At 47.9% G+C, this 23,422-nt stretch overlaps 1 protein-coding gene across 1 annotated transcript; it reads right to left on the bottom strand.

The window, feature by feature from the left end:
- Window positions 1-28: 28 nt before the first annotated feature.
- On the bottom strand, window positions 29-23,319 carry LOC137462013 (multiple epidermal growth factor-like domains protein 6). The gene is made up of 25 exons (XM_068171958.1): window positions 22,960-23,319; window positions 20,125-20,229; window positions 16,704-16,896; window positions 15,170-15,306; window positions 13,455-13,679; window positions 12,745-12,886; window positions 11,751-11,979; window positions 10,549-10,740; window positions 9,871-9,999; window positions 9,047-9,229; window positions 8,257-8,451; window positions 7,650-7,798; window positions 7,332-7,500; window positions 6,654-6,788; window positions 6,419-6,562; window positions 6,133-6,334; window positions 5,643-5,783; window positions 4,546-4,728; window positions 4,089-4,160; window positions 3,612-3,738; window positions 3,250-3,389; window positions 2,270-2,473; window positions 1,700-1,849; window positions 423-602; window positions 29-243 (listed from the first exon to the last, which is right to left on the bottom strand). The coding sequence occupies exons 1-25, from the start codon at window positions 23,159-23,161 to the stop codon at window positions 44-46; spliced, it is 4,128 nt and encodes a 1,375-aa protein (XP_068028059.1). The 5' UTR covers window positions 23,162-23,319; the 3' UTR covers window positions 29-43.
- Between the last annotated feature and the right edge of the window lie 103 nt (window positions 23,320-23,422).

Genomic DNA, 23,422 nt, shown 5'->3' with positions numbered 1-23,422 from the left:
AGGGGAAGAATTAGGGGAAGAATCTGGGGCTTTGGCACTATGGTCAGACCCCGGCCACTTGGCTGCCACACCCTGTGAGCGTTTCAGGAGTTCTGTGCCATGGAGTCTTCAGTGCTGGATACCCACTGCAGTAAGAGCCCACGGGGCAGATGTTCCCGGTGACACCGTCCATGGGTTTGGGGCCAACAGCTCCCCCTGCACAGTAAAAGCCAGCAGCACATTCCCCACTGGGGACAGGCAGCCCTGCAAGACAGAGAGGATGGTGGCACTCAGAGCACTGAAACAAAGGGGGGAAAGCAGGGAAAACAACTGCTCACAGCCTCCCTCTGGGAGACACCACGGGCATCTGACAAGCACTGCTACATCCCCATGGAAATGCCAGGAATATCCCCTCGAAACTGCTCTTCCCCACAGACACCGACCTGAGGCATTGCAGAAGAGCCCTGGGGGACAAGGAAGAGGCTCTGGGCTTCCCTGGGGGCAATAGAAGCCAGCTGTGCACTTGCCCCCGGTGGCAGTGGCTGGGCACAGGCAGTTGGCACTGGTGTAATTGTCCAGGTCAAAGGGCCGCGAGGTCCAGGCTGCTGAGACGCAAAACCAGCCTGGGAACAGGAAAAGGGACTGAGGAGCTCTGGCAGTGACAGAGCTCCAAAAAAACATCACAGATGAACCAGCTGGGGTGGCTTTGGGTGTGATGCGAGCACAACACTGGGTGTGGGACAGGATCATCCCACCAAAGTTTATCTCCACCAGGCCAAAATGTCCCATGCAGCAATACGTCAAATTTAATACTATAAATACAATATTAACAAAGACATCTTGCAAGATCAAGTTTAGTACTTTTCCTTTATGGTCACAGGGCTCAGCTCAGCTGCCTGAGCAGGCTCAGAGGGCAGAGACTGCCCTTGGCTGCAAGGCACAGCCTGGGGCCCAGCAGAGATGTGTTCTATCTTACTGGATACCTCCAGAGATCTTGGGGTCTGGGTGTTGGGATGACCCCAAGAGTGTAAAAGTCCTCGTTCTCCCAGCCCGTGCAGCCAAAGAAGGAGTCTGAATGTGTAGGGTCAGCTTCTCAAGGTTGTTTATTTCTCCTAATCTATCACATTCTCTCTCTGCCCTGCTGAGCTCTGTCCAGCAGGTCGGCCATGGCATTCTGTCTGCCCTCAGGGCGGTGTTCACATTTTATACCCAAAACTCCGTGTGCCATGTTTACAATAACATGCCAATATCTGTCATTTCCACACATTTGGACAGTGTGTCTGTGCCTTAGACCAACAGAAAAGTGTCACCATCACAGCAAGACATGGAGGGCAAGGAGAAGAAGGTCAGGACACACCCAAATCCCTCCATCTTGTACCCCTGAACCCCATTCTAAAAACCCCAAATTTCTACTTTTCCGCCGTTTGTTAACTCAACTACCACACTACTCAAACCCTTGTGGCTTGTAATTCCTCACACAAAGTTGGCAGTTTTTCCCACAGGCTAAAATCGAAGCCACAGGTGTTTTTGACTTCATGCCAAGGTCTCCGAGCCCCCTCCAGGGTCTGGAGCCAGCCAGGGCAGCCAGAGGGATGTCCTGGACTCCTACACAGAGAACCCAGCAAACAGACTGCAAGGGCTGTGCTGAAGGCTCCAGGGTGAAAGCATCACCCTCCCAAACACCCTGTCCCCAGTGGCACCCCAGCAGCCCCACACCCACCTGGGTCACACCTGCCTGAGGCTGCTGGCAGCCCCTCCTGCCCACAGTAGTGCCCAGGTGGGCAGGGCAGGCAGCTGTCCAAGCTCTGGCTCATGGGGTCAGGGTTGTAGTAGCCCCTGGGACAGGGAAACTCTGTGGCAAACCTGGTGCCTGTGGGATAAAGAGAGCAGGAGGCTTTCATGGAATATGAACACGATCCTGGCTCTGAATTCTGCTGCATCATTTCATGTCCTCTTTGTGAGTTTATCCCACTGTTTATCCCCTCATGGCCAAAATTGGGTTTGGGTGCTGTTTAATTTGTGAAGCTGTTAAGCAACAGCCACATCTACAGCTTAAAATATTGTATTGTTGTTCTCTCTTTTTTTTTTTTCCTAACCACTTAAACATGTCCAAAAATACACTTAAACAAAAAAAGACACTCAAACATGTAAAAACATATTTTTGGGCGTATTTTTCTGTGAAGATCCAGGCTGACACTTAAATATTTTATCCACAAATATAATTTCTTGTCTTTAAGGAGGACGTTTCAGCCTGGTCAAAGGACTGCTGGGTTCTCTGGGCCCATCTCACCTTTGGGGCAGTAAAATCCAGCTGGGCAGGGGTTTGTGCTGTAGCTGGTGGTGTTTTCTGGGCAGAAGTAGCCTGCAGCACAGGGGAAGCAGGCAGCTTGTCTGGAGAGGTTGTTGTAAGTCCCTGCACGGCAGGGCAAGGGAGAGCTGGTCCCTTCTGGGCAGAAGTGGCTCACAGGGCAAGGACCTCCTTTCTGCCACACACCTGGGACACAGACAGGAGAAGCAGGGGTTGGAAATCTCCTCTGGAAATGATTATTTGAGCCAATCAAATGGTGATGGCTGTGCCCATTACAGGCAGACCCCCATGACTGCCCCATGCTCAGTGCAGGCATTTCCTTCAGTAGCACCGGCATGTATGTGATGCCTTGTGCAGGCTGGCCTAGAACAGAGCTGGGCAGAGCTAAAGAATAAAGCAGGGATTTATTCAAAGGATCTCCTCCATGGATCCACCTTGGGCAGCACAAGAGCCCAGCCAGGGCTGCACCCAAGATGAACCAAAATGGTCCCAAAATGCACGAGCGCTCCCGGGGGCTCTCACTGGGATCAGCTCTGCTCCATTGGCACATTGCAGTTCATTGTCCCATTCCAGCTTTAGCCCGTGCAGTCCCATCCTGCTTGTTTTCCTCTCTCCAGCCCACGTTGTTTGTGCTCTTGGGGCTGAGATTTGGATCATTTGTCCTTGGTCCCCAGCTGGAGCGGGAATTGTTTTGTCTCCCTGCTCTGTGCAGAGAGCTCACCATCCCCTCATGTGAACCCCAGACCCACACACTGAAGCAGCACAGAATCTGAAAAATAGAAAAGCTCAAACCTGAGGCGTCATTTGACACAAACCCCTCAAAGAAAATTCACACAGGGATTTGGATGACTCACAGGAGGCAGGGCCAGGAATACTGGGAGGAAAGGTGGGATACTGGGAGGAAAGGTGGCATTTTTAAAGCTGCCTGTTGAGAGAACCCCGGATCACCCAGTGCCGCTCACCGGGTGGTGACGGTGAGGAAGCACCAGGCTGGCAGAAGTATCCAGGTGAGCAGGGTCCTGAGGGGGCTGTGAGGCCAGGGGAGCCACAGAACTGGCCAGGTGGGCACTCTGTGCAGCTAGAATCCTGCCCGTTGTGGAGCCTGAGAGGGACAGAAGCAGGGTTTCAGCTGGTGAGTGGTAAACTCAGCACGGCGGGGGTCACAGCCCTGGTGAAGTGACCACAACCACAAAACTTTTCTGATCAATGGAAGGATGTGTCTAATGAGCCTCACTGAGCTGCACTTCATTGCTTAGAGGACTGATGGATAAACAAAAATGAAAATAAACTAAAAATTAGCATCAGCAGATCCACAGAGCTTCACCTGTCTGAGTAAGTGCCCACAGGGCATGGCTGGGGGATACTGGTGCCAGCTGGGCAGAAGTGTCCGGGTGGGCAGGGGCCACCACTGCTCGTGTTTGAGGCTCCACTGGGGTTTGGGACACTTGCTCCTACATGAGAAAGATAAAGCAAAAGTATCCTGAATTATTTGGGTTGTTTCTCAAGGCAAGTTTGCTCCCCATGGCTAAAGAGCCATTTCCTCAAGGGAAAGAAGAGAGCAGCTGGTGGTAGCTCATGACAATAAAGGCAGAAATCTGTGGTGGAATGGAATAAATAACAGCAAGGACCATAAGGACCATAGAATCATTTCTATAGGTGAAAGAAGAGAGGAGCTGGTGGTAGCTCATGACAATAGAGGCAGAAATCCATGGTGGAATGGAATAAATAACAGCAAGGACCACAAGGGCCACAGCTCCCCACCTTTTCACTCTTTCTGCCCTCTGAATCCTAAATTCTGTACCTGCTGTGCAGAAGAATCCTGGCCAGCAGGGACCACTGGGAGAGGATAATCCCCATTCTCCACAGAACAGTCCTGGAAGAACAACGAGGGAAAAGAGAATCAGCAAACTGGGAGAATAAAACCCAAAAAACCCCAGGAGAGCTGCTGTGCTGCGTACACTTTTGGAAGGCAAAGGGAAGACTTTGAGAAATCAAATCCCTCAGCATCAGCACAACTGGGACAGAACCCTTTCCTAATTCAGCTCATGCTCCTCTGGGAAGCCCTGAGTGTGAACCAAACCCTTCTGCAGAGCCTCCAAGACCCTGTGGGGACACCACCAGTGGGACCAGGATCCTCCTTTGACTGCGGATTTTTATGTTTGCATTTCCTGGAGGCCAAAACACATCAGAGGAACGAGAAGAGAGCTGCAGAGAGATCATCACCCTCTTAGACAGGTCCCAAGAGAGCATTCCCTCACCTGCAGGGCACTGCTGGCACCTCTCAGCATGGCTCAGGCCGTAGGAGGGGTTGTAAGTCCCAGGAGGACAAGGATAAAAACTGATCCCAGTTTTCTGAGGGCAGTAGAATCCGGGAGGGCAGCGGCGCCGGAACCCCTTTGAGCAGTGAAACCCAGCAGGACAAGGAAGACATTTGTCTTGGCCTGAGAGGGAAAAACAGAAATTAAAAGGAATCATGGAATTAAATGGAAGGAAAATGCCAGGTGCACAGCTTCCCTCTGCCTGGTTGTGCACTTAAAGAAGCAGAAATTGAAATAAATCTATTTTTTTTATGCTCTCCCGCAGTAACTGGCCTCAGATATGGATATCTCCTCGGAGCATTTAGTTCAGCAAACTCCACTCCACCAGCCTGAGTCACCTCCATACGTCCCCATTAGGAACAGAGGAATGGAGTGAAAGCTGGAAACTGCTGCCAGCCCTGGAGCACTGAGTGTCACTGCCACAAACCTAAAACCACATGGGCTGCTGCAGGGGGAAATACATTCCTCATGTGACACCAGGGGAAACATAACAAAACATCCCTGCTCGACCCCTTTCTCTGCCCCAGTCCCTGAAATATTGAATATTCCCAGTGGCCAGCAGCTTTCAGGACCTTCTTGGATATTGACAAAAGCTACGAGCAGCGTTTCCATCTCCCCTGAGTCACATTGGAGTCGCAAAGCTGCAGCTCCTGACCTGGGGCATTGCTGCCATTTCTGACCTGTTGAATTTCTGCAGTTCCTGACCTGCGACACTGCTGCAGCTCCTGATCTGTTCCACTGCTGCAGCTCCTATTGCAAAGCTGCAGCTCCTGACCTGCTGAATTTCTGTACTTCCTGACCTGTGGCATTGCCTCACCTGCTGCATTTCTGCAGTTCCTGACCTGCTGCATTTCTGCAACTCCTGATCTGTCCCACTGCTGCAGCCCATGTTGCAAAGCTGCAGCTCCTCACCTGCTGCATTTCTGCAGTTCCTGACCTGTTGCAAAGCTGCAGCCCCTGACCTCTCAAATTTCTGTAGTTCCTGGCCTGTTGCGAAGCTGCAGCCCCTGACCTGCTGCATTTCTGTAGCTCCTGACCTGTGGCATTGCTGTATTCCCCACTGGGGCAGGGGGAAGGTGCTGCTGAGCCTGCAGGGCAGAAATGTCCTCGAGGACAGAGATCTCCAGTGACGCCATCCTCTGGCTTTGCAGTCTTTGTCCTCCCCGTGCAGTAATAGCCTAAAAACAGAAAACACCGGAGCTCTTCCCCCAAGTCAAAACCCATTTCTAAGAAGCTTTATAAGTTCTCAGTCTCAAGCTATGTCAAGGGAAATACAGGTTGGATTTTTAGGGAAAGGTTTTTTACAGAAAGGGTGATAAAGTTCTGGAATGGCTGCCCGGGGAGGGCACCCATCCCTGGGTGTGTTTAAAACAAGTCTGGATGTGGCACTGGGTGCCAGGGTTCAGTTGAGGTGTTGGGGCTGGGTTGGACTCGATGATCTTGGAGGTCTCTTCCAACCCAGTAATTCAGTGAATTCAGTGAATTCAGTGAATTCTGTGAATTCTGTGAATTGTGTCTTTGTCTCACCTCGTGCACAAAGTCCCCCGGGAGCATCTTGGCCAGACACATTGCAGAAAAACCCAGGGGCACAGGGCAGGCACCAAGTGACATCCTGCGCTCCTCTCTGGCCATTCCAAGTGCCAGCAGGACACGGCATCTCTTTGGGGTGCCCGGTGCCAGCCGGGCAATAATGTCCTCGTGGGCAAAGATCTCCAAATGGAAACCCTACCTGAAGGGAGTTGAAATTCAATTTATTATGGTTCACGAGAGCTTTGGTAAAGATCCTGAGCAATGTAAAATGTTCATCACTCACGGGTGAGGAGGTGCTGGAGCCTTGAGTGCAGTAATATCCAGGCTGGCAGTGCCCCTCTGGCTCAGGCAGCCCAGCCCTGCTGCAGAACATCCCTGCAGGGCAGGGCTTGCAGGAACCTGCCCTCTCCGCGTCCGAGTAAGTTCCCTGCAGAGAGACAGCCACTGCGTGCCCTGCCCAGGGATGGAACCCTCCTGGAAATCGCTGCTTGGGAAACAAATCCATGTTTGACTCTTACCATGGGACATGGGAGAGGCACGGAGCTGCCAGCCAGGCAGAAATGCCCTTTGGGACAATCCTGGGGGGCAGCCAGGCCTGGCTCACTGCAGAAAGTCCCCTCAGGGCAGTCCCTACAAAGAGATTGAGCACGGCCCTGAAAGAGAACACAGAGCCTGGCAGGGGTGGGGTATTGTTGTTACCATGAGAATAAATAAACTTTGCGAGTTCTACCAACTCCTGGGGAGTCCCTGCTGCAAAATGAACACTGAAGGGAATGACCTGCAGTCCAAAAGCAACAAATCTGGGGTACCTGCAGCACTAAAGCAGTGGCAGGCACAGCCCTGATCATCACAGAAGTGAGGGAAATGCACAAGTTAATTCATCCCTGCCAGGGCAAAGACTCAGCAGCCCGTCCAAATTTGTACTGTGCAAGAAAACTTAACAGAAAGTGCCAAATGAGGGGTAGGCAACAGGCCTGGACTGATGGACCTGGTGTCTTCACCCAAAGGCTTTTGGTTCTTCTTCTGTTGCAGGGTAAAAGCAAAGCAGGTGGTGATTACCCAACTTAGCAGAAATGCCCCAACCCCCCTTTTTTTTCAAGGTGACAGCTTCCAAACACCTGAGGAATTTCTACTCCCACATTTTCAGTTTCCAAGGGCTCCGCTGATGCCCCAGGCTGGGACCCCGAGGTACTCACAGGCTGGAAGGTGCCAAGGGGACACGGCTCTGGTTTGAAAGCTCCTGCTAAGGAATAATGTCCCTCCACCACCATGTGCTGGAGAGCGCTTTTGGCCCCTCCTGTGCAGAAGTAACCAGGTTCACAAAGTCCTGAGGGGGCTTGGTTGTTTGTCCCACCACAATACAAGCTAAGTTGGGAAAAAAACAAATTTGGGTAGCAATAATGCCTTTTAATTTTTTCTTTCCCCACTGGATAGCACAATCCCAATACAAAAAAAAGTCCCTGGAATTTTAGAGACCTGATTCCTGTTTGCTTCCAGATCCGGAGGACACTCACCCAGGTGGGCAATCCAAGCACTCCTGGAGGCTCCTCAGCCCACTGGTGTTGCTGAAAGTCCCTGGAGGGCAGGGGATGGGGAAGGCAGAGCCAGGTGGGCAGTAGGAGCCAGCAGGACACACAGCTCCTGTCACACCGTCCATGGGCCACTGAAAATGGGAAAAGGATCATAAAAAAAAAGGGAGAAAATGAGGTTAAAATATTTAAGGCATTAAACTGATGTAGACAATAAAGAAAAAAAAAAAAAGAAATGCTCTTGTGGAGAGAATAGAAAACACCAACTTAAGGAAATTCAAAGAGAATAAACAGATTTTTACACTGATTATTAATAAATTACACTAATTAATAGTAAATAAATTTTACACTGATTCACACCCACTGGACTTTTTACCTGGTGACCTTTTAGTAAAGAGGGTGTCAGTGTTGAGAGGGGAAAAATATGACATGGCCACACTCCCTTTGAGGGTCCTCGTGCCATAAACTTGAGCGTGAGCAGCACAAAATTGTGACTGTCCAAATCACTGGATTCAAAAAAGGCACCACAGTGGGGAAAATAAAACAACACAAAAAAAGAAGAAGAGGAGCAAAACTCATCAGTGGGACTTACTGGAGTCAGAGCCCTGCCCTGGCAAAAAAATCCAGCCTCACAGGGCCCACTGGGGCCAGTCTGTCCTGGAGCAGCACAGTAGGAGCCCCGAGCACAGGGGCTACACCCCGAGGGTCCAGACAGCCCCTGCCTGTCACCAAATGTCCCCTCCGGGCAGGGCTCAGGCTTGGAGCTGCCTTCAGTGCAGTAAAAACCCTACAAAACAAAGCCAGATTTCTACAATCAAGGGTTTTCTATGAACTAAACCCCCCAGAGCAGCTTTCCTGACATGAAAGTGTCAGGAAAATTCATCCACAAACATCAGAGGTTTATGTCCACAAAGGAGACAGAGGAGTCCTGGAACTTTATTCCAATAAAAGGAGAGGCCATGGGGCATCCCCCTGGGGTCCCTCCAATTTTTTAGGGAATGCAGCCTCCTTTTTATCCCAATTTCCCAGCCACATTTCCCTCTCTCTTCCCCATTGGCTGAGGTACTTGAGAGGTTCAGACTTCCCGGAATGCCTGATACCAAAGATTCCCCTCTGATGCATAGCCTTGCCTTTTAATTTTTAATTCTTATGAAATTTAGTGTTTTCCCCATTGTTTCTTTCATCTTTCAATGTCCAATTTCATTTATCAGCAAACCTACATTTTATTTGTAAAAGCAAATATCTTTTCCCATTCATCAATCAGTGGAATCCTTCCCTTTTTTTTTTTTTTTTTTTTAAATCTCTCAGTGCTGGTTTTCTCTACCAGCTTGTTTGTAAAGACAAATCCCTCATTCCTCTCAAAAGCAAAGAAAACCACTCACTGCTGGGCAGGGCTTGGGCTCTGTCAGGGCAGGGGAGTCACAGAAGTGCCCAGCTGGGCTTGGCTTGCAAATCCCTTGTCCCTCTGTGCTGGAGTTGTCCCAGAAGCTGCCTGGCATGCAGGGGAAGGAGAAGGGGAATCCAGTCCCTGGAGGGCACAGGTAGCCAGCTGGGCACTGCCCTGTCTGGGAACAAAGCACACACTCAGGCCTGGCTGTTTGTGTCCAGAGGAGAGGAGTCTGTTCAGCTCCACCTGCAATCTGAATAACCTGGTGTTTCTTCACTGCAAGCAGATGGGGTAGGGAAGAAGGGAAGGAAGGGAATTGACACTCTTGCCAGTAAAATTCTGACCATGTGGGATAATTATTGTGGGCAAGGTGGGTTTGGGGCAAAATCTTGGCATTGAGACAAGCCCTGCAAGTTCTGCCTGTAGAGTTGTGAGGAAGATGCTCTTCCACACTTGGAGAAAAGCTGTAACTGAGACAGAATTATCACCTTACTCTTCAATAAACCCGTGGATTCATCCATGTGGAAGAGAATCCATCTGTATTTTTTTATTACTTTTTTTTTTTCAACAGCTATTAATATTTGACAAGTTCATTCTTCTCTGAGACAGAACAATGAAAAGAAAAATCCCAAAACTCATTAGATGAGGAGCAGCAGCAATTCCTCACCTTTGAACCCTCTTTCCCAGCCCGCACTGATAGGCAGAAGGCAAAATAAAGACAGAAAACGTGCACAAAGCACAGAGTTGGCTCCATTAAGAGATTCAGCCTGGGGTAAGAATTTTGGGGTGAAAATTTGGGAGAAGCTGGGCTGTACTTACAGGGTGAGGAATTCCTGAAGGCTCTGTCCCATCAGTGTAGCAGAACTTCCCTGCAGGGCAGGGCAAGCATCCAGCAGCACTGCTCAGCCCCCTCTGCTCACCGTAGGTACCATTGGGGCAGGGATGAGCCTGGAAGTGCAATAGGAAAAGGGGGTTTTGACACCCTAAAATGAATCCTCCAGCCCACAAGGCCAATGTACAGCAGTCAAAGCTGCGAAAACAGCTCAGAATAATTGTGTACAGCTTCTCAGAGAGTACTATCCTGGAATTATTATTATAAGATTATTATTTATTATCATATTATTTACAGTCCATATTATTAATTATTTTATTATTATATCATAAGAACAGTTACATTATTACATATCATAATACAACAATATTACATATAATGATGTATTATTATATCATACTAATTATTATTATTATATTATTAACACGTTATATAATATTATTATATTATATTATATTATATTATATTATATTATATTATATTATATTATATTATATTATAAATATTATTATATTATTAATAGTTTTATGTGGGGCAAATACTGCTAAGGTCTGTGAACACACAAAGAGGGCAGAAATCAGTAACAGAATATTATCAGGAAAGGTTTTCCCACAGCAGTGACCCCAGTCAGAGAGAATGGCGGGTGCCCAGAGCAGAGCACTCACAGCATCTCCCTGGGGACAGAAGTGTCCCCGTGGGCAGGCGTTGGCAGTGGCATCCGGGACCTGTGCCTGTCCCCGCGGGCACAGGAGCCCTGCCGGGCACACCATGGCCAGCAGCATCACCTCCAGGCTGGTGTTCTCCCTGGCACAGAAGTGCCCGACTCTGCAGGGCGAGCAGGAGGCTGAGCCCGGCTCCTGGGACAGAAAGGACCCTGTGTCACCGCCGGGGCACTGAACAGTCCGTGCGAGCCCCAAGCCAAGGCTGGGAGTGCAGCCAGATTGATCAAACATTCCCTGCTGTGCTCAGCAGCAACAAAACCCCTCCGTTTCCAACCTGCCCCCAAGCTCTGCCAGCATTCGGGTGCAACTCAGAGCCCCCAGCCTGCAAGAAGGAGCCTGTGCTCCACAAATCAGCCCTGGCTCACCTGTGGATTATCCACACACTCAGAGCAGGGAGTCCAATGCCTCTGCCAGCAGGAGCAGGGGAAATACAGAAATATTCCCTCATCTTTCCTTGTTACACCCAACTCCAAGGGCAAACGAGGAGTAAGCTGGGTCAATATGCCACGTATAAATCTCCATTTGTAATTTATCTCCTCTCCAGTCTCAGTGGAGAGATCCAGTGGTAGCTCCCAAATTTTTGCAGGGATGAAAACTGGTCAGGACAGAGGTGCCAGGGTCCTTCACAGGAGTTTGTCACCAACAGTGGCAATTATCAGTACAACAATTAATTGGAGGTTTGGGACAGATAAATATGAATCAAACCATAGTACCTGTTTGTGGGAATAGTTGTGCCATCACTGTCCCCTTTTTGTGACTCCACCCTGCTGCTTTCCCTCCCCAAGCCAGCTGAGAGTTTAATCCCAGTGCTGTCCAACACCTCCTTTTGAGCAGGAAGGAAAGAGAGCTGTCTGCTCCCTGCCAGGGCCAAATGTGCCACAAAAACCTGAGGTCTGCACCCAGCAGCCGCAGGACAGGTGAACTGGGATGGCCTCAGCGCTTGGGAACAGCAGCAGGAGCAGGATTGCACTCCTGGGAGATGCTTTTCCTGTCTGGAGCAGCCCCAAACCCGCTGTAGGACCATTCCCAATCTCTGGAATAGCAGTTTAACCCCTTGTAGGGTGGCCAGTGCTGTTTAAAGCTCTGCACACAGCCACCCCAAACTCCCAGACTCATCGTGGAAGGAGGTGAGCTCATCCCAGTGCCTCCCTCGTGGAGGCTCCCAGCCTCAGCCTCCCCTGGGAGCTCCCCTTGTGCCAAAATCCAGCCTTGTGCTGAAGGGAAGGCGGGATAGAAGGATTGCTACGCACTGAGAAGTTGCCAGCCCCACAAGCTCGAGGGGTGACCGTGCCCAGCTCGGGGCAGTGGTGGCCCCCAGGACAGGGGGTGCAGTCTGCAGCCACCGCCGCTCCAGGGGCCGAGCGAAAGGATCCCCTGGGGAGAAAACAACACAGAGACACTCCAGACAGCAGCCAGGCAAAAAAAGGAAATACTCTGATGCCTTTTGGGGCTACCTAAAAACAGAGGCCAGACAAAATGAAGAGAATAAAAAGCAGTTCTATTTATTGAAGGGCCTTCAGGTACATTTAGGGCACACAAAACCCCTCCAGGGGCTACACCCAAAAATGGATGATGGGTCATGGGTTTTCACTTTTATAAGTTTGGTCCATTTACATTTTGGAGGTTATTCTAATTATTATTGGGGATCTTCCAATTACAGCTTCAGCTAATGTAGTCATTTACCCCAAGTTTGCTCCCCCAACTCACTTTTGTTTCCATCTCTCTGGCCTGAGGCAGTGAGGTGTCCTTGATTGCCAGGCCTGGAGAGGAATTGTTGTGTCTGCCCCAAATGGGGAAGCAGCAGCTCACACTGTGTGTGGAGTTTAGAGTTACACACTAAAGAACTGCAGGATTACAAACATGTGAAAAATAGAAAAGCTAAAATCCTAAGGCATCGGCAGTGCACCTCTGTCCTGAAATCCTGGTGTTCTGCCTAGAGGAAATGTTCTCTTTCTGCAGCAAAACCCACCCAATTCTGACAAAACTTGCCTGGACCACCCAGTAATACACGAGGTGCAAGGCACCTCTAACACTCCAAGAGCAGCAAAATAATAATTAAACCCAGAAGAGTCATGGAATGCCACAAAAAGCCATTTTCCCTTGTACCTGCACAGCCCCACAGCGTTGTCCTGCACTTACAGTGGGCACAGCACTGGTTTGGAGGTGCCAGGGGGGCAGAAGGCTCCGGCAGGGCAGGCAGAGCAATCCTCCACCCTGCCCCTGCCCAGCCTGGTGCTGAAGGTTCCTGCAGGGCAGGGGAACTGCGTGCTCCTCCAGCTGCCTTTCCAAGAGAAAGAGAGCAGAGAACCACCCCAAATCTTAATACAGCTTCAAACACGAAAGGCAGGAAGGTTTTTTTTTGTGGCTAGTAATTGTTTACTTGTAAATTCTTATTAAAAAAAAAGCTGCTTGCTGTGATAACAACAAAAAAAAACCCAGCATTTCTGATTGTCTGTTTCATTTGTCTGATAACACAAAAAAAATACAACCAGCATTTCTGATTGTCTGTTTCATTTGTCTGATAACAACAAAAAAAAAAAAATCAGCATTAAGCAGCCATTGCAGAATCTTTGCAGGAAAATTCAAATTAAGAACGGTTGCTTGTAACAGGTGCTTGATTGGGCATTTTAATTCTTTTCAAATAAATGGGGGGAAAACCATGGGACAAACATGCTCTGTTCAAAGAATATAAAATAGTGACCGCAGAAGGGACAGTCTGCTATCCATGGTGCAAAAAACACGCTGAAAAAATCAAATGTGGGTCTTCATCAGAGTTCACAAAGCCAAAAATTAACTAAATCTCCCAAAAATGAATGAAATCTCCATGACTGCCATGAGAAGCTGCCTACCTTGGGGGCAGTAGTGCCCGGAGCTGCATCTCCCAGTGGGGACAGGAGCTGCTCCCACGCAGAACCAGCCCGCAGGGCACGGCGAGCACTCCTGGGCAGAGGCCAGGCTGCTCCTGTTGCTCCAGGTGCCCGGGGCACACCTGAGCTGGCCCGCGGGCCTGGTGCCAGCTGGGCAGTAGTGACCAACTGGGCACGGGCTGGGAGGCTTCTGCTGCCCCCCAGTTCCTGTGGAAACACCAAGGGAAATGTAAAGGCAGCAAAGGGTGGCATGGGGGATTCACAGCACCAAATTCTCAGAGTTTTCAGCTCTTTGTGAGCAGCCCTGAGTTAAACCTCCCCCTTATTTTGGGCCTTTTCTCTATTTTAGGTTATTATTATTATTATTATTATTATTGTTGTTGTTGTTGTTGCTATTGTTATTATTATAAATAAAAATAAAATAACATAACATAAATAGCAATACCTAATACTATATGATATAATGTAATAATGACTGTATTTAATCTATTGTATATTATTACTGTATATTCTATATAATAATTATTATATAATTAGAAAACAATTATATACATAATTATTAATAATTGGATAATATTACACAATTATTATATAAGTATATAATATAAAATTATATACTCTATGTTATTATATAATAATATAATAAATAAGAAATAATAAGAAATAATAAGAAATAATAAGAAATAATAAGAATAAATAATAATTACTGCCTCTGCTCTAGCCCAGAGCTGGTTACTAAAGCAGTTATTCACCAGCTCCAGTGTCCTACATGGTGCCCCTGCCCAAAGCTGGCATGAAGGTGAAGAAGCCACAAATAAGCTAAAAAACTTGGAATGCTCTAAAAACTGCCTGCCTCGAGGCCAGGAAGTTAGAATAGCAACCAGGGATGGCACAAAAAGAGAATTCAGAGCAAAATCACCACACCCAGCAGGCACAGAGGGAAACTTTTCCCCATTTCCCATCGCTGTGATGCCTCACTGATCTGGTGGGCTCTGGGGCAGCGGTGACCAAAGAATTCAGCTCATTTCTGTGCTAAAGCCGCGTGATAGATGAGTGATGCCAGGGTTGACTCTCACAATTAAGAGGCAAATATCATGGATACATGTTAGGAGAAGTTTTACAGATTTATAGTTATGCTTCTCCCCCCTTGTGTTGTTATCAGGGGGAGCCTGGGTTTGGGACATTTTGGGAGGGTGGGATTGTTACTATGGCAGCACCTGACTCCAATCAAGGTGTCAGGAAGTGAACTCCACTCCTTTTTTGCAGGAAATTATATCACTGGAAGATATTGAAAACCAGTAGTTTGCATTTGGTGTTTTATCACTGGTTTTCATATGCAAAGTCTTCTGGCTTCTGGATGTCATAAAATTCAAATTGCAGGCACCTATTTTTTCCCTTGGAAAGAAATTAAATCATTATAACATTGACCACTGCAGTCATTCCCTGAGATTCTAGAGCAGTTTAGGAATTTTTGCTCTCTTTGCTGGACAGCAAAAAAGGAGTCAATGGACAGAACTTTGGGAGAACTAAAGGGTTAAAAGGTGAAACCTCCATTGTGTGGATGAGCACATGCTGGGGAAAATGCTCCCGGCGCTGTAATATTTTCTCTATTCAGTCTTCTGATGTGTTTTTGATAAGGTTTTAATAAACCTTTTAAATTCTTGGAAGTGAGCGCCGTTTTTCTCACAGCCACGTACCTCTGGCACAGACAAACCCTGCAGGGCAGGGCTCACACTGGGACTTGTCAAAGAGGTCCAAGTGGTTGCCAACAGTTCCTGGAGGGCAGGCATTGCTGGGGGCATGGGGGCTGGCTGAGCCCGTGGGGCACACGTACCTGAAACACACACAGCACCTGGCACAGGGGTGTGGGCGCCAGGGGAAGGCACCCCCACCCCTGTGCCCTACAAAAATATTGGGGTGAAGCAGCTGGGGAAGAGCTGACGTGGCTGACAGCAACACCACAGAGCAGCAATAATGCACAGTTAAAATGGAACTCTGTTATTGGAAATGCAGGTGAACCCATGGGAGGAAATGCTGATGTCTGACTCCAGCTCAGGAGGCTGAATGATTTCTTTATTAGAACTATGCTATAATACATTAATATACTATTTAAAGGAGATACTAAAACTACAAAACCTATTTGTTCTAACTCCCATATTTAACTCCTCACAACCCGTGACCCTCTCTGAGAGTGCAGCCACAGGTGGGTTGGATTGGCCACCAGCTCAAACAATCCTCACCAGAATCCAACCAAGCAATCACCCCAGGTAAACAATTCTCCAAGCACATTCCACATGGGAAAATCAAGGAGCAGAAATAGAAATTGTTTTCTCTTTCTTCACTCTGTGCTCCTCTATGAAAAAATCCTGAGAGAGAGAAGAATATGCCTGCCACATTCTGTGAATGTGTGAGGCATTTCAAACCAAAAGTGGGTTATTCAGCCATGGGCTCTGTGGCCTGGCTTCATTCTTGGCTCTTTTTACTTAATTTGTGGAACCTTCCACCAGCACAGTCTGTGTCACACTGATTGACCAGAAACTGCAGTGAAACCTTGGCATAGGGTGTGAAGCCACCTGCAGCTGAGGGCTCATTTCAGGGTGCTCTTCTGAGATCTGTGCCAACTATTCCACTCTCAGGGGCTCTTTCAGCTAATTGTCATTCTCTTCACTCCATTCCATCAGCTGGGAATGGGAGGAATCTCCCCCAGACTGCTGAGGGGTGAAGCTGCTGTGGGTTCCTGGGGCTGGGCTGTCCTGGGGGGTTTGAGAACTCCTCTGCTGGCAGGAAAAAACAGCCCTTGGAGGCAGCAGCAGCACAAAACTGCCCGTCAGGAGGAGCTCAGGGAGGAAATAGGAGGACAAAGTGATTCCCTCTGTGAGAAGACCCATCAGGAAGAGTTCAGGGAGGAAAACAGGAGGAAAAAAGGATTCCCTGTGTGAGCAGATACACCAGGAAGAGTTCAGGGAGGAAAACAGGAGGACAAAACGATTCCACTGGTGAGCAGACCCACCAAGCAGGGCCTGAAGGAGGTTTTGGAGGCCACCACCCAAGGGAAAACAGCTCTGAAGGCTGCCAAAATATTCCTGGTGCAAGGAGACAGCAACACCTCCATGCTGTGTGAGCTGAGGGAGAGGCGAGCAGGAAAAAGCAGAAAAAGCTGCTGAAAGCAAAAGCTGTGGAGGTGAAATGCCTACACAGACATGAAGTGGGCAGAAAATAATCCAGGCTTACCCTGCTGAGCACTCTGTGTCAGGCTGGGCCAGGCCAGCCTGGGTGCAAGCCCTCCCTGCTGGGCAGGCTCTGCAGTCAGCAGCCTCGTCCTGTCCTGGCAGAGGGTTGTGTGTCCCTGGCTGGCAGGGCACGGGGAAACTGGCTCCAGCAGGGCAGAAATACCCAGCAGGGCACTTCAAACACGAGCCAGCTCCTAAAGAGAGAGGTGTTTGAGGGCAGAAAGGGATTATGACCTGCTGAGGTCAAAATATTTCACCTCTGCTTCCACCCGCAGCAAGGAAATTTGATGGAGGCTCATCCACACCGGGAATAAAGTTCCTGCAAAGCCAGGAGGTGGTGGTGTTGGATTAGCTGAATTTAGTCCTGGAAGCACTAAACCCTTGTGCTCTGTGCTGTGATAAGAAGAGAGGTGTTAAAACACACACAAACCATCAGCCTGAACACAGCCTCTGGTGCAGGTACAGATAATAACCACCGTGCCTGGGGCTCAGCTGGGAGAGAGCCTGGGGTTTCCAGGAAAACCGGGCTGATTCCATGTCTGAGTTCAGGGAGATTAAGGGGTTTTGTAGGCTGGAGATAAACTCAGTGCAAAGCTGCTCGGATGACAAGCAGCGATCATCCTTAAAATCCCGTGTGTTAAACAAAAGGTGCTCGTGTTGCAACCTAAAGCAAGATCAATACGCAATAAAACAACGATCCCTGGCTGCTGTTAGCATGTTTAGAAAGTGCATTTCATTACAAAACCTTCCCAAATAAAGGAAACACAAATGCAGCCCAGGGGTCGCTGGTCTCCCCTGAGCCAGGCCTTTCCAAAGCAAACAGCAATTCCAGGGAAGGGAAAATGCTGCCTGAGGATGGAGAACTGCCAGGGGGGACACTGCTCTAAACCTGAGTTTGTCAAGACTCAGTCATGCCCTGGTGTGTGTGCCTCTGCAGGCTGCCTTACAGACCCCCAAAAATATCAGGATTCATTAAAATCCAGGCTTCCCCCTCCACAGATCGAAGGCACAGGGCCACGCTGGGGTTCCTCAGGGTGCAATGAGTTTTGGGGTCATCTCCCCTCTCTGCCTTCCACTCCTCACTGTCACCCCTCAGAGAAATCTCATTATTTCCCCCTTACATTTACATCACACATGTGGGAAAACCTCAGCAGGATGAAATCTGAATTTCTCCAGACTCATGGAGCTGTGGGACCCACTCAAAACTCAGACTTAAGCTGACAAAAGCTTCCTGATGTGGATCTGCACCCCCAGCAAATCCAGCAGAATAGTGATTTTACAGGACCACGTGAGTATAGGGTCAGAAAATTCCCAATTCTTTCCTGACTTTCTGGAGATGATGGAGTTCAGAACAGATGGAACAGTGTGGCTGCCTGGACACTTCATATGAGATCAGTGAGGGAGCAGATTTACAGCAGAAAATCTCAGCATGGTTTGGGCTGGAAAGGACCAAGCTGCACCAAGGGAAATACAGGTTGGATTTTAGGAAAAGGTTTTTTTACAGAAAGGGTGATAAAGTTCTGGAATGTTCTGCCCGGGGAGGTGGTGGAGTCACCATCCCTGGGTGTGTTTAAACAAGCCTGGATGTGGCACTGGGTACCAGGGTTTAGTTGAGATGTTGGTGCTGGGTTGGACTCGATGATCTTTAGGGTCTCTTCCAGCCTGGTGAATCTGTGATTCTGTGACCCTAAAGCACATCCCATCCCACCCCTGCCATGGGCAAGGACATTTCCACCACCCCAGGCTGCTCCAGCCTGACCCTGGACACTCCCAGGGCAGCCCCAGCTCCTCTGGCCAATCTAAGTCTGTTATCTCTGACAATCTAAGCTGTTATCTGTTCTGCAGCACCAAGCTAGACCTGTTACTGTGCAATAAACGTGATATGAAACATTGAAATTGGAAAACAATTTTGTCACACTTGACACACAGCAGTGCAGGGGGTGAGCACAGCAAGACCATCAGGGCAGTGTATTTGGAATATCCTGAGGCTTCTCAGACTTTATCCCTGTATCCTGTGCCATCAGGAATTATCCTGCCTTTCCAAGTGTTCCTGAGGAGAGATGACAACATCATTATATAAAGCACAGCACAACAGCTTACATTATTAAACCCAAAGAGTTTTCAAACTCTAATTCACTGTGCAGCTCCTACAATGATTTTGTTTGCCACCAGCCCTGTCTGTTGAATTTGGCTGTCCTGATGAGATGTGAGGTTTGCTCCTTGCTGCACCACGGTAATGCACTCCTGGTCTTAATTCCAGGAGTGGGTGGAAGGCAGCAATTTCCTGGACTTGCTTTTTGAGCAAAGAAAAATCATTCAACAGTCAAGCCAATTTAGCAGCTGAGTCATTTTCTGGAAAAGAAATTATCAGATGGACAAAGATATGGTTTGATCTGAGGGAGAGAATTATTTTCTTAGCACACGAGGGGAAGAACCCAAGAGATGCAAAGGCAGACTGAGCACCTGAACTCGAGGTTTGTGCTCCTGGCTGGGATTTCTGACCCTGGATAAAACATTCTGGGCTTGCGCTAAGGTTTACTTTGGTGGATTGAGCTCATTCCCTGAATCTCCCTCTATTTTTCTATTTGTACAACATTTTTAGGACAGATAGGGATCTTTATCTCACCTTTGTGAGAGACACTGAGATGCTCTGAAATGCTCAAACCTGGGCAGAGAGAGCCTCAGCCACATGTGATTATAAAGCCACATCTCCCTTTCCATGCCTAAGCAAAGATTTGATACCAGAAAAGACTAACAAACCTCTATTATTCTGCCTTTTAAACTTAATTTCGCCATAAGTAAACTAAAATCTCATTGCCTTCCCCACATTTCCCAGTCATTAGGGTGACTCAGTGCTGTGTGTACAAAACAAAGTTCTACTGGCTTAGAAAACCAAAGCAAAACAAAAATATTTAGAAGGAAGCAGCACAGCTGGAAATCTGGGGAAGCCTTGTGCTGCTGCCTTGCAGCACTTAGAACATTACAAACACTGTGAACTCCTTCATCTTCTTGGCTTGGCATTTTAAAATTTAAGGGCAGCTTCTGAAGGCAAAAATTCCAGTGCTTTTTTCGCTGTTACAATATATATTTTTCCCTGATCTGTAACCTCATTTCCTCTGGATGCAAGAAAGGGATGAGGACTGTTGTGAGTATTCAAAGACAAACTTAAAAAAAAAACTTTCCCAAAGGAAACGGTGATGCTCAGCTTTCATTGTGTCCCTCCTCTGAACCCTCTCAGGAGAGAGCTTGGAAAGGCTGAGTGAGGAGGCTGTGCTGGAAAAGCTCTCTGAGAGTTAAAATGTGTCTCCCATGCAAAGCTGCTGTTAAATAAGTTTAAAACCAGAAAGTTTCTGAGTTTTTCATCACAACTGACCTGCTGGGTGACCTCAGCAAGCCCAAAATTAAAATTTTAGGACACAGACCTGGCAAGTACAAGGAGCTGCTGCTGGCTCTGGGAACTCCTTCCTTGGGCTTGAAGCTCCCAGCTGGGCATGGAGGGACTTCGAGGCCATCAGGACAGAAGTGACCTGGAGAGAATTAAAAAAAAATCCCAACATTCTAGGCTGCTCTGCCTCCACCTGCCTAAAAATGTTTCTTCCTGAGCTGGCAGAGGAAATTCAAACATCTAACACAAAATGGCATTTTAAAATTCAAAACATACAATGACATTTCTGGTTAAATTAGTTTTATTTGCATGGTTAGAGTTAATTGTTCTCTCTTTCTACTCCAATTCTTCTGGTGTCTCCAAGATCATGGAGATTAAAGGTCAGCTGAGGTGTTCCTAATATTTTCCCAAGTGCCACATTCCTCTCCCCAGTTCAATACATGATCTTTCACTTAAAATCATGCTGCCAGTTGTACACTGAGACAAAAAGCTGACACTCCCCTAGAATTAATTGCCCTTCCCAATTAAGGTTTTGCAGAACCTGATCATCAAATGGTTTCCTAAACTCCAGATGGATACTTGAAGGGCAGGAAGAAAAAGAAAGCAGGATTAACTGAGCCACTGCTATGCTGAAATCCATTGCTGTGCACTTCTCTCATGCAGGCAACTCTAAATACACAGATTATGTGTCATTAAAATCAGTCAAAGCACGGAAAAGAACATGGGAATCTCAGGCTGCTGATGGAATCCCAACTCCTTATCACCTCAGGGCTTTGGGATTGCTCTGGGGGGGCTTGGATTTAGGAACACTGAATTCCAGCAGGGGGTAGTCTGTGTTTGTACTGAACCTCAGGCACTGGAAATAACAGAAATCCTATTTCTATTCCCAACCCTGTGTTTTATAACTGAACTACTGAGATCCTGATCTCTTTAGCTCTCCCATTCACCCTTCTCCTGGACAGCAGGGGAGGTACCCAGAGCACAGGAATTCATTATTTAATAGGAGGGTTCTAATTACAGACATGAGAATTGAGTTACTGAGAGTGGTTACTCTGCAGGAGGCACCTGGAGCTGCTGATGGAATCATCTCCTGTGGCAAGCCAAGGCTTGGAGGAGAGAGAAAACCATGGAAGGGCCTCGGATTGCCAACTGCTAATCCTTCTACAAGCTGAGAGCTGCACCCCACTGCCCACCAGGCCTCTTCACGGAGGGTTCAGGTGGGCTGGGAAATGGGGATTAAAGCTGAGGGTGTGTGGAGGGAATGCTTGGTGATGCTGCTGCTCCTTTGTCCCAGACAGAGAAGCAGGATGTATTCCATTACCATCTGTATGGCAGTTGTCTTCTGTTAAGTGGGCAGTTTTCTTTATCTCTTCCACAACCAATCCTCCCTCCGGGGAGACATCTGCTGATAATGGGCTATTGAATGTCACTGTGTGACTGATAAGAACTAGAACATCCCATTGGGAGATGCTCCGCCCAGAGGGAGGAGCCAAGCATTCCTACCTGGATATAATCTGGGTTTTGGGGACACCAGACTCAGCCTTTCCACTGGGTTCCCAGAGGAACAGCTGGGGTTTTCCACTGGACCTTCAGAGGAAGACTACACCCTTCTACAGGATCACTGCTCCCACAGAACCACATCTGCCACTCCAGGGGGACTGCAGCCACTCCAGTTTGGACTGCTACCAACAAGCTGGCCAGAGGGGTGTCAGGCTGTATTCTGACTCTGTCAGTGGTTTTTTTATTTTGTATTATTGCATGGATTTTGTTTCTTTTCCCTTTTCCTAATAAATTGTATTTCTGAATTGGAGTCTCTCACTGGTTTTGCTTTCAAACCAGAACAACCTTTTAGCCCCAGACTGCCCTTGCCAGGGGCTGTATTGAAGGATAGGACAGGGTTTATGTGGAGGGCTTGGAGGGATAATTCACAGGAAACAAGCACAAAGAATAAGCTCATCTTGGAATACCAAATCCTCTCTGGGCTTATGCTCATTGTCTGGGACATGCCAGGAGTTTAATTCTGCAGAAAACTCTCTTTTTATAAGGAAACTATGGCCCATGGCCATTCAGTACTGGATGATTTCTCCCTCCCTCTCGCTGAAGAGTCAGAATTTCAAAAGGCAATGGTTTTGCAACAAAACCTTCTCAGCCTATTCCCCTGCTGCCTCATTCTGCATCTCAGTGACACCCTCAACAATGCACAACAATTTCCTAAACACAGCTTGTTTGGGTTCCTTTGAGAGTGTCAAGCAGAAAGGGAATTTAGGTAAGAAATCAGTGTTCCCCTCTTTGGTTCCTAATGCTCACAGAAAATGGTACTTGTGGTAGCCAGTGAATCAAGGCCTGGAGTGGAGGCAGCTCTGACTGTACGTAAATCAATTTTACAGATCATCAGTTAAGAATCAGAGAGTGAGAGCTCTGCTTTCTGTGTGAGAAGAGAACCCGAAGGCTTCCCTCCTTGTTCAGCAACATTTGCACACTCTGGTTTCCATCCTGGGGCTGCCTCAGCTGCACCTCTCCCATAAACTCTCAAACCCAGCTGTGATCCTTGGTCTCCTCTCACTTTCATTTCTGCCCTTCATGAGCACTTTGGAGCAGCAGCTGCTTTGTCTCAGGAATTATGGTTTTATTTTATTATTTAATATAATATTTTAAATTTAATAAAAAACTATAATTTTAATTATTATTAATGTTTATTAATTTCTATTATTTTAAATTATTATGTAATTTTAACCTCCACTTTTACCATAACACCAGAAGCCTCTCTCTGTTCCACTACCTCAGAGAAGTGTCACTAGAACAAAATGCCACTCCAGCCTCCTTAAATTCTGTGTTTAAACGAGCACAGAAGAACCCTCTGAGATCTATTTACCTGCTGGGCAGGGCTGGCAGGGCCTGGTGTCCTCAGCTGGGAGCGAAGCAGGAGTGAAGGGCACGCAGTGGGTGCGAGAGGGGTTGGGCTGCTGACCTGCCGAACATTGCTGAGGGGAAAAACACAAATTCACAGCAGAAAAAGGTCTCATTTGGGCCCAAAAGCAGTGACCCAGAGAGGCCAGAGTTGGGAAAAACCCCATTACTGTGTTCTTTCTGTTCTGCCCTGCACTGCCTCAACTCTATTGTCTGATGACAATTTCTAGATGCAAAAATGGTACCTCCGCCTCCAAGTTTGAGTGCTCACCCAAGGGTTTTCACGGTGGCAGAAAAGCTGAGCTCTAACATTGCCAAAATTTAGATTAAATGTATTTATTTATTTTAATAGAAGGATATTTGTGTCAGAGAAAGGTTCTTTCCCCATAGGGTGCTGGGCACTGCCCAAGGAATGGACACAGCCCCAA

This window comes from Anomalospiza imberbis, chromosome 24, assembly GCF_031753505.1.
Source record: "Anomalospiza imberbis isolate Cuckoo-Finch-1a 21T00152 chromosome 24, ASM3175350v1, whole genome shotgun sequence".
Lineage (NCBI taxonomy): Eukaryota > Metazoa > Chordata > Aves > Passeriformes > Viduidae > Anomalospiza > Anomalospiza imberbis.
Note: the sequence above shows the minus strand (reverse complement) of the source record. Positions and strands in the feature narration are given on the sequence as shown.

Excerpts from the sequence above, each read along its gene's own strand:
- LOC137462013 (XM_068171958.1), bottom strand. The coding sequence starts at position 23,161 with ATGGGGTTTTTCCCAACTCTGGCCTCTCTGGGTCACTGCTTTTGGGCC. Across the intron at positions 11,980-12,744 it reads AAACCAGTGCTGTGCCCACT|GGGATCCTTTCGCTCGGCCC; the intron begins GTAAGTGCAGGA and ends TTTTCTCCCCAG. Across the intron at positions 3,739-4,088 it reads AGGATTCTTCTGCACAGCAG|GAGCAAGTGTCCCAAACCCC; the intron begins GTACAGAATTTA and ends TTTCTCATGTAG.